This window comes from Mytilus edulis, chromosome 4, assembly GCF_963676685.1.
Source record: "Mytilus edulis chromosome 4, xbMytEdul2.2, whole genome shotgun sequence".
Classification (NCBI taxonomy): Eukaryota; Metazoa; Mollusca; class Bivalvia; order Mytilida; family Mytilidae; genus Mytilus; species Mytilus edulis.
In genome coordinates this window covers 39413169-39423893 of record NC_092347.1, presented here as the reverse complement: position 1 = coordinate 39423893, position 10725 = coordinate 39413169, and the positions used below count along the sequence as shown (strand labels likewise).

The 10725-nt window shown below is 32.5% G+C and overlaps 2 protein-coding genes across 2 annotated transcripts; one reads left to right on the top strand and one right to left on the bottom strand.

The window, feature by feature from the left end:
- Nucleotides 1-5901: 5901 nt before the first annotated feature.
- Nucleotides 5902-7405, bottom strand: LOC139519677 (uncharacterized). The gene is made up of 3 exons (XM_071311891.1): nt 7057-7405; nt 6496-6564; nt 5902-6222 (listed from the first exon to the last, which is right to left on the bottom strand). Exons 1-3 carry the CDS (start codon nt 7349-7351, stop codon nt 5996-5998), a joined length of 591 nt encoding a protein of 196 aa, XP_071167992.1. The 5' UTR covers nt 7352-7405; the 3' UTR covers nt 5902-5995.
- Nucleotides 7406-7813: 408 nt separating this feature from the next.
- Nucleotides 7814-9818, top strand: LOC139519676 (uncharacterized). Its single transcript, XM_071311890.1, has 3 exons — nt 7814-8171; nt 8887-8955; nt 9468-9818. Exons 1-3 carry the CDS (start codon nt 7877-7879, stop codon nt 9698-9700), a joined length of 597 nt encoding a protein of 198 aa, XP_071167991.1. The 5' UTR covers nt 7814-7876; the 3' UTR covers nt 9701-9818.
- The last annotated feature ends 907 nt before the right edge of the window (nt 9819-10725 follow it).

The window sequence follows — 10725 nt, the reverse complement described above, 5'->3', positions numbered from 1 at the left end:
TTATACATATCATACCTGGATAAACATGTCACTTAATCAAAATGTTTTAAACACAATTTATATACTTTTTGTATGTATACTTACATAACTTCCTTAAAGGGGCACTAGCAACGATATACATACCTGCCAACTTTTGAAAATGCCCATGGGGGTTTTAGCGCGCCACAACAATTTCAAAGGTTAAAATTCTTTGCGACAACTATTTTGCGCGTGCTGTTTTGTAGTCTAGAAAAAGTGTCATATTTGCATGATTTGTAAGATGGACTTACATCCCTTTTTCTTAAGTTTATTTGCATGATTCTAGTTATTATATCAGCAGAAAATATGAACATGTAGCTGTAAGACCAGGAATTATTTTCATGTGTAAGGATACTAAATAGTTGTTGACTTTTCCAATTAAAAAATTATACACAAAGAAGGACCTTTATCAGGTTGGGAACAACACATAGGGATCACCCCTCAATGTTTGGACATTAAAAACCACTTTTTAAGTACAAATGAGCACACATTCATATTATTTGAAGAAACTTTTCCCAAAGAACTATACATCTTATGATCTATCTGGTATTATATGGTCAACACATGTCCAAGAACTTTGATATGTTCTTGGCCTTATATCTTCTTTATTATTCAAAATAATAGGACTCTTCATTTAGAAAAGCTGTTCCAAATATAATGTCAGAATTTCCCATTTTTAAGTTAATAAATCTACATTTTTCTATTTTATTTTTTACAAGAGTGACCCCTTGACTAAGGGTAGTCCCTCATTTAAGGGATTCCTCATGTTGATGTGGGTGGGGGGTCCATGTGAAAAATAATGAATAGTACATTATACTTTAAATGATTGAATACATAAATAAAATTATGTTACAGCAAGTGTACATGTAATGTCAATAAATTAGTGAATAAACTACTATTTATTATATTCATGGTAGTACTGCATCATTGAAGTTTGTCAATCAGCCATGCTTTTATTCTTATTCTGTGTAAGAACCTCCTTGCAGTTGAAAAATCATTTGCCATGTTCACGTTTTTACAATTCTGACCAACAAACAGAGGAATACAACACAAGTTCAATATCTAGCATGTTAAAACAATCTTGAGAGAAAACGTTTTTGATTGGCTGATTAATTTGATCATGAGAAACACACAATTTGATTGGCTGAACACGATTTCCTCCATTGGACACAGTTCAAAATCGGGAACAACAATATTTTTCGTGTAGATTTTCACCAAATCGTGTTTTAGAGGGTTTTTCAGGAACACGATCGTGCAATCGTGACAAAGGGTCAAAATCGTGTAGTACACGCCTAAATCGTGAAAGTTGGCAGGTATGGATATATATAAAAAAATAAAGTATGATTTTTTTTTTAGATCAATCATTAATCAAATTGGAATAATGAAATAATAATTTGCTTTTAGCAATCAATTTCCTTTAATTTTGTTGAAATAAGCGATTAAATATAATTTTTGACTGATTCACTTGCAAGTGAAAACGTCATCATCATTCTAACCGGTATTCATGTGAACTTCAAGTTAACCCCTAGCTAGAGATTGACAACGCATGCATTGTACGTGTACTGGTTATTTAAAGAAAAAGAATGTCAACAATGAAAGTGAAACTACGGTAAATCATTTGATTACTAATTCGATGCACATAAAATCATTCTTATATGGTTAAAAACAATGAGAAACATCTATTTTTAATCTATAAAATAAAATCAAACAGACCTATAAAAATGCAATTGCACGTGTTGGTTTAATCTATTCGTATCTTTATTTTTGTTTACATCGCTTATATGGTCATCTGAGGTTAAATCGATAGTTAATTAGATGGCGTCTGGACTAAAATACACACGAAACGAACCTATATATTATCTACCCCATGCTCTGTAAACTGTTTATTTTAGACTTTTGATAGTTTGGATAAATGTTTTACATTGTTATAAACCAAATATGAGAATTTGAGTCAAATCGGTTACAATGAATTTGACAGCTAGTGCCCCTTTAAGGCTTAAGTACTATAGCAAAGCTGAATTTGTACTTATATATTTCCCTTTCATTTGACGTGACACTGTATTATTTGAACTAAAAATAGAAGTTTAAAAAAGAGTGTTTAAACGTTTGAAATAAGAGAAAATATTTATAGTAAGTTATTTATCTGTTAACCCACTTGGTTGCAGCTATTGTTTACCGTCCATTCAAAGTCATTGTTGCCCGTCTAGTTTATTCATTGATATAGTCCATTTAAGTTCTATAAATCTTCAAAAATAATTTGTAAAAAATTATAAAAAAAAGGTTGATTTTTCATTCCCTTCTTTTTATTTTCTTTTAATATAATATAATATAAATTTTGGCTACTTTTAACTGTCTTTTATTTGTGTAAATTAGAAGAAAACAATCCATTAGGATTTTACCTCTCCCTGTACCCATGGAGCCACTACTGTTCCTATCAACAGCACCATTCATTACAAGTAACAACCACTTTTGGGGCTTCGAGGCATTGTACTAATCTTGAGTGCGGGAGGTTATTTGTTCAACCTCCAGCTGGGTCAAACGAAAATGCATGTAATAGTTGCCACTGGATACCAAAAAGCAATCCATCATAGCCACCATCATCTGACATTAGAAATAATAATTCTGACACATTCACACTGAAACAAGTGTTATCATCATTTCAATTTTTCCATTTTAATGACCAATACAAAAGGGACAATGTATTATTAATTCATTGATTATTGGTATTTATGTACCTACATGTATATATGATAAACGTATAGAACTTTTACATGTATCAATCAAAACGTTGGCTATCTAGCGCCGCACCGTCCCTCCCCAACCCCATCACCACCTTATCAAAATCATTGATCCGTATCAGGAATGATACATTTTGCTTACAAGCATCAAAGCATTGATTGTTATCCGTTTATAAAACAAACAAAAAAACATGCATGCCTTAATTTGTGACGAAGATTTATATGGAATAGTGCCCGTCAAATGTAAAAAATTCGTAAGGGTTCCACGGAACCCAGTGTCTCGCCTACTTACGCTGTTAATCGCAGACTCAACAAAAATGAGGAAAAACATCAATAAAAATTTCCTTCTCGATACTGTCTTTTGATTGAAAGAAGCTTCCAAGTTTGGTAAAAAATCCAGGATAGTTTATGAATCTAATAAATGTTTTATAAACTTTAACTGCAAACTGTATGTAATGTTAACTGGAAGAAAACTAAGTCCATTTATAAGTAAAATACGGAAAAAAGTGAATTTTGTTTTTACAAAATTTCTTCTGAATAATATCTTATGATCAGAAACAAGCTTTTGTCTAAGTTTGGTAGAAATCCAGGATAGTTTAAGAACATTATAAAAATTTTAAAAACTTAAACCACAGAGTGAATGTTTTGTTTCTGGCAAAAAAACTAAGTCCATTTATAAGTAAAATACGGAAAAGTGGAAATTTATTTTTACAAAATTTACTTCTTGATACTATCTTATGATCATAAACAAGCTTCTGTCCAAGTTTGGTACAAATTAAGGATAGTTTATGAAAGTTATTAAAATTTTAGAAACTTTAACCACAGAGTGAATGTAATGTTTCCTCGCAGAAAAACTAAGTCCATTTATAAGTAAAATACGGAAAAGTGGAAATTTATTTTTACAAAATTTTCTTCTTGATACTATCTTAATATGATCATAAACAAGCTTCTGTCCAAGTTTGGTACAAATCAAGGATAGTTTATGAAAGTTATTAAAATTTTAAAAACTTTAACCACAGAGTGAATGTAATGTTTCCTCTCAGAAAAACTAAGTCCATTTATAAGTAAAATATGGAAAAAATGGAATTTTATTTTTACAAAATTTACTTCTGGATACTTTCTTATGATCATAAACAAGCTTCTGTCTAAGTTTGGTAGACATTCAGTATAGTTTAAGAAAGTTATTAAAATTTCAAAAAACTTTAACCACAGAGTGAATATTTGTGGACGCCGCCGACGACGACGACGACGCCGACGCCGACGGAATGTAGGATCGCTTAGTCTCGCTTTTTCGACTAAAGTCGAAGGCTCGACAAAAACACTGAGTTAAACTACACAGTTGACCCAGATGTTATTTTATTTGACTGATTGATGAATTTTAAAAGTATCTAAATCTCTTTAACATCGCAATAATAACAGTTTTGATAAAAAGTTACACAAAAACATTCATTAAAAGATTCACTGGAAAATGCCGAAGGTCTACCACTTCTAAAGGTATATTTCAGATCAAAAGTGTTGGAATTGTGAAATGGCCTTATCGTTATTTAGAAATCTGCGACACTATAACAGCCGATTGCATTGAGTGTATAGGTGTATGTAATAACAAAGATTAAAATCATATTACGCATTCAAACCAATTGCAAGAAGCCCAAAACCAAAACAACTAAACCAAAGCCAACAACAACAATCCATACAATCAAACTGATAGGATTGTAGACGTCAGAGTAATCTCGGACTGGCTTGTCTGGCAAAACAGCCGTTGGACGTCAGAGTAATCTCGGACTACTTTGAATGAGAAGATATGAATGAGGCCTTGCCCTCTTTTTATAAAATATTTTTTGTTCTGCTCCCAACTGGCAGTCATATCGTATTCTATAATATTGAATCATTAATAGCTCTGAAACTGGAAAGTTGCAGATATCGCTACTTATTCGTGGGTGTATTTGCCTCGCATGTAGCGAAACAAAAACAAAAATAGGAATTGTATTCATAAATGATACCAAGATAAAATGTATTGCTGTATTTAGGAAACATGGCAGGCTTGAAATTTGATACGCTAGACTCGCGTATCGTCTTCAAAAGACTCGTCAGTGACGCTTCAGATCAAAATAATTAGAAAGCCAAACAAGTATAAAGTTGGAAAGCATTGAGTACCCGAAATTCCCAAAATTTGTGTACAGCTAAGGTCAACAATGCCTGGGATCAGAAAATCCTTAGTATTTCGAATTATTCTAATTACACTAAATTTATAAAAAATGACCATATAATTGATATTATGTCAACATCGAAGTGCTCACTAAAAAAACGATTTGGAAGTGTTAACACATTTAAAAAGTGCTACTAGTGTTTTTAATAAAAAAAAAAATTGTTTTTACACGAGAAACTGAGTGATCATGTGTGGCCTAAGTAAACAAAAGAAGATGTGGGATGATTGCCAATGAGACAAATCTCACTAAGAGACCAAATGACACAAACATTAACAACTAAAGGTCACCGTACGGCCTTCAACAATAAGCAAAGCCCTTACTGCATAGTCAGCTATAAAAGGACCCGAAATGATAACTGTAAAAAATAATTCAAACGAGAAAATGTTATGAACCATTACAGACGATAACAATACCATGGTATTTTACCAACCATGAGACTGAAGGGCAAATATTCATTACCAGGAAGGCTCAATGTTATTAAAACATGTTAAGTATTAAAATACATTGGGTGCTCTTAGTGACTATGCGACCGAAGGGCTATTAACCATTAAAGTACGGTAGTGTTTAGGTATAAAGTCTCTTCTTCGACCTCTCACATGCTTCAAAATAAAACCTGATGACATGTATTGTTTTAGTTTGTTCATTCGTCTGTCCTCAAAAAGAATATACAATTTTTTGTTATGTATCCTGACTATCGCGCCTATGTTAATTTGTTGCGATCTGAGCGATTTTTTTAGTAGATATAGGAAGGTGTGCCCATTGGCAGTGCTCAAAAACAATTTTGATGTAATCAGTGTTTACATGTGAAAAAGGATTGCTCTTAAAATTGGGGCTATAAGAAAATAAACACCGACAACTAAACATCGCTACACACAAGTTGACACAAACCATAAAACAAACAGAAGCTATTTCAAAAAATAAAATAAAATGTTAAAATATGCAAGTAAAAATATAAGTTTATTAGTTGAAATAAAATAAATACAATATTTATAAATAAGTTTTCACATTAAAAAATATTTGATATCGTAAAGTTTATATGGATACATCTGGTAAACCGGAAACGGTGATTGGTCTTGGTTCTCTGGCAGGTCTTCTTCCCTTTTCTCTTTTCGGCTTAGGGATAGCTCCATGATTACCTTCCTCTGCTCTATTTCCTCTCCTTAATTTTTTCTCGGTTTTTATGATTTTTTCTTTTAGTCGCTTGTCTCTTCTTGCTTTTGCTTTCTGCCTTCTTCTTTCTGATTCTTTTGCCATTTTTCCTAAATACGACAAAAGAAGAATACTTATTTAACTTCCTATGATTGCTTATGCATATATTTAGTATGTTTCTGGGTTTTTTTTTTATAGAATAGCCGGGAAAATATATATATATGACATAATCCGATCTGATTTTGAATATGTTTGGCTTCCATAACTCCGCCGCAGTAAAACATAGTAATATTACATTTATAAACATGATATCAATCTTTCAAGTCACTGTATTAACTATGATGTGTACATTAAAGTTGATTATGCGAATCTTTTAGAATTACCTTTATCAGCCAAGGCATCCATGCGTCGAATCTCGACCATAAGTCCCTTATCTTCATTATCATATATATCTACAAAAGAAAAAAATGATGTTGTTCAAAATTCGTTTTTTACATAAGTTCAAAACATATATATTCCTTGTCCCCTTTAAAGCCCTGAATAAGAAATCAGATACATTAAAACATAGAAAATACAGAAGATTTTGTATTCTAATCTACGAACTATAATATTTCTTATCAGTGCCTTCATGATCATATATGCATCAGTTCGATAATTCACCAGATAGTGGTATGAACTGTATATGGAATAAGAAGAAGTGATGCAAATTGTGCCATAAAATTCAAAATCAAATTTCCAGTAAATCCCAAATTCAACTGTCAAGTTAATACCAAATTCAACTTTCCAGTTTATTCTCAAATTCAACATTCAAGTTAATTCCCAAATTCAATTTTGCAGTTAATTCCCAAATTCAACTTCCAGTTAATTCCCAAATTTACTAACTTGCAATGTTCTCGCCGTCCCAAATTCTAACATTTTTTTTTAATTTGAAAATATATGTCTACCTTTTGACGTACTAGCCCTGGATTTGTCAGTGAGTCTTCTTGTTGAGTCATTAGACATAGAGATTGCCGGAAGTCTCCTGGGCTTTATCATCTCATTTTCTGTTAATGTCTCAACAATGAATCTCACACCTCCGGAACGTTCTGTAATTATCCCAACTCTCTGTAACTCCTGCAATATTTCTGGTGATGGGCGCGTTTCAATTCTATTGATTATCTCGAGAGAACTTGAAATCACTCCAATCTTGTTTTTGCGTATTCCTCCACAACAGTTAAGTTTGGCAAATGATGCTCCCATTTTTCCTTTTGGATTTGTTTTAAGCGAGTTTCGAACTGAGGTTTCTAAGTCGCAATTGTGACGTTTTAGGTCATTGTTTGTGATTTAACGTCATGTGATAATTCGTTGCAATGCAGTACAGTGCATACAGCTTGGACAGATATAAACTATTTTAATTAATCCAAGCGGCAGAAGTTTGAAAATGAATATCTGTAATCAAGCTTCGCGTAAACCTCATGAAAGGGTCCTGCCATGTATATCGGTAAATATCCTCATACATTGTATGCACTGTACTGCATTGCAACGAATTGACACATGACGTTAAATTGCCTGTACCAAGTCAGGAATATGACAGTTCTTGTCCATTCGTTTTTGATGCGTTTTGTTTTTTGATTTTGCCATGTGATTATGGACTTTTCAAATTGATTTTCCTCTGAGTTCAGTATTTTTGTGATTTTACTTTTCACAATCAATGACATAAAACGTCACAATTGCGACTTGGAAACCTCAGTTCGACACCCGCTTAAAACAAAACCAAAAGGAAAAATGGGAGCATCATTTGCCAAACTTAACTGTTGTGGAGGAATACGCAAAAACAAGATTGGAGTGGTTTCAAATTCTCTCGAGATAATCAATAGAATTGAAACGCGCCCATCACCAGAAATATTGCAGGAGTTACAGAGAGTTGGAATTATTTCAGAACGTTCCGGTGGTGTGAGATTTATTGTTGAGACATTAACAGAAAGTGAGATGATAAAACCCAGGAGACTTCCGGCTATCTCTATGTCTAATGACTCAACAAGAAGACTCACTGATAATTCTAGGGCTAATACGTCAAAAGGTAGACATATTTTAAAATTAAAAAAAAATGTTAGAATTTGGGACGACGAGAACATTGCAAGTTTGAAATTTTGAGATTTAACTGGAAATTTGCATTATGGATGTATCTGGAAAGTTAAACTTGGGATTAACTTAACAGTTGAATTTGGGAATTAACTGGAAAGTTGAATTTGGAATTAATTTGACAGCTGAATTTGGGATTTAACTGGAAAGTTGAATTTCGAAATTAACTGGAAAGTTGAATATGGAATTAAACTGGAAAGTTGAATTTGGGATTAACTGGAAAGTTGAATTCATGGGATTTAACTTGAAAATTGAAATTGGGATTTAACTGGAAAGTTGAATTTGGGATTTAACTGGAAAGTTGAATTTGGGAATTAACTGAAAAATTTGCATTTGGGAATTATCTGTAATGTTGAATGTAGGAATTAAGTGGAAAGTTGATTTTGGGAATCAATTTGAAATTTGAATTTGAGAATTATCTGGAAGCTGATATTGAAAATGACTGGAAATGTGGAATAATAATCAAACATTTCGCATTTATAAGAATTTTTAAAAACATGGTTCCTCAAAGAAATAAACACCTCGCATTTACCCGTTTCTCAGCTTCATCCTTATATTGATGATAGTCACGTCAATGCACTAATATCATCTATATATTGGGCTTAAGTAGAACACGAATTTTTAACAACATTATGTTTTTTTTTCTGTTTTAGATATATATGATAATGAAGATAAGGGACTTATGGTCGAGATTCGACGCATGGATGCCTTGGCTGATAAAGGTAATTCTAAAAGATTCGCATTATCAACTTTAATGTACACATCAGTTAATACAGTGACTTGAAAGATTGATATCATGTTTATAAACGTATGTTGTAAAGCAGGGTAGTGATGGAAGCTAAATTTATTCAAAATTAGATGGAGCACACAAACTAATTTGCTTTGCTCATTGTTGAAAGTCGAACACAACAACATACCTTACAATCAAGCAACTAGGGATTAAGCTGAATATACGGATTTGATAATTAACTGTTGTTTTGTTCGAATTGGTATGAGGGAAACCTTGTCCTCACCTTAAAAATTTTTGTTCTGCTCCGAACTGGCAGTCATGTTACATTTTGGGATATGATTTATGATCATCAATGTAATACATGGCATTGCACTGCATGTACCGAATAATTACACGGATTATTTTAATTATGTATTTTCCCGGCTATTCTATAAAAACTGAAACATAGTAAATATATGCAATCAAAGGAAGTTAAATATGTATTTTTTCTTTTGTCGTATTCAGGGAAAATGGCAAAAGAATCAGAAAGAAGAAGGCAGGCAGCAAAAGAAAGAAGGGATGATAGACTTAAACAAAAAATAAGAAAAACCGAAAACAAATTGAGGAGAGGAAATAGAGAAGAGGGATCTAACCAAGGAGCTATCCCTAAGCCGAAAAGACAAAACAAAAGAAAACCTGCCAGAGAAACATGTTCAATCAAACCTGCCGTTTCTGGTTTACCAGATGTATCCGTATAAACTTTTAATTAGAATATCAAATAATTTAAAGTTTAATGAATAAATATTTTTTAATGTGAATATTTATTTGATATTGTATTTCTTGAATTTCAACGAATAAACTTATTTTTTACTTGCACACTTTAACATTTTATTAGATATTTGGAAATGGCTTCTGTTTGTTTTAATGGTTTGTGCTAACTTGCTATAATGTGTGTAGATGTTTAGTTGTCGGTGATTATTTACTTATAGCACCACAATCTAGATTGATAGCACCAAATAAGCAATACTTATTATTATAAATAAAAGTCTATAGATTTCCACATGTACATTATACACTGATTAAATCGAAATTGTATCCCACAGCACTGGACACATCTTCCTTAAAACTCGTTTGGATCGCAACAAATTAACATAACAACAATAGTAAGGATACATACAAAAATTGTATATTCTTTGTTCATGAACATAGTACTAAAACGATACATGCCATCAGGTTTTATTATGCGGCGTGAGAAAGGGAGAAAGAGAGACTATCTGTACATCTTAACACTACCGTACATTATGGTCTTCCTGGTAAAGAATTATACCCTTTCATTCTCATGGTCGGTAAAAATACCATCTTATTATTCATTGTTATTATCGTCCATAATGGTTAACCCTTTCTCGTTTAGATTGTTTTAAATTTGTCATATCGGGGCCTTTTATAGCTGATTGTGTTGTATGGGCTTTGCACATTATGGAAGCCCATACGGTGACCTATAGTTGTTAATTTGTGTGTCATTTTGGTCTCTTGTGGAGAGTTGTCTCATTGGCAATCATACCACATCTCAACGGCCTAATTTAGGTACAAAAAAATGAACGAAAAACAAATATGTAACACATAAACAAACGACAACCACTGAATTACAAGCTCCTGACTTGGGAAAGGCACATACATACAGAATGTGGCGGGGTTAAACATGTCAGCAGGATCCCAACCCTCCCCTTACCTGTGACATAGGTATAACAGTACAATATAAAAACTCATCAGATGCATGTCCAGT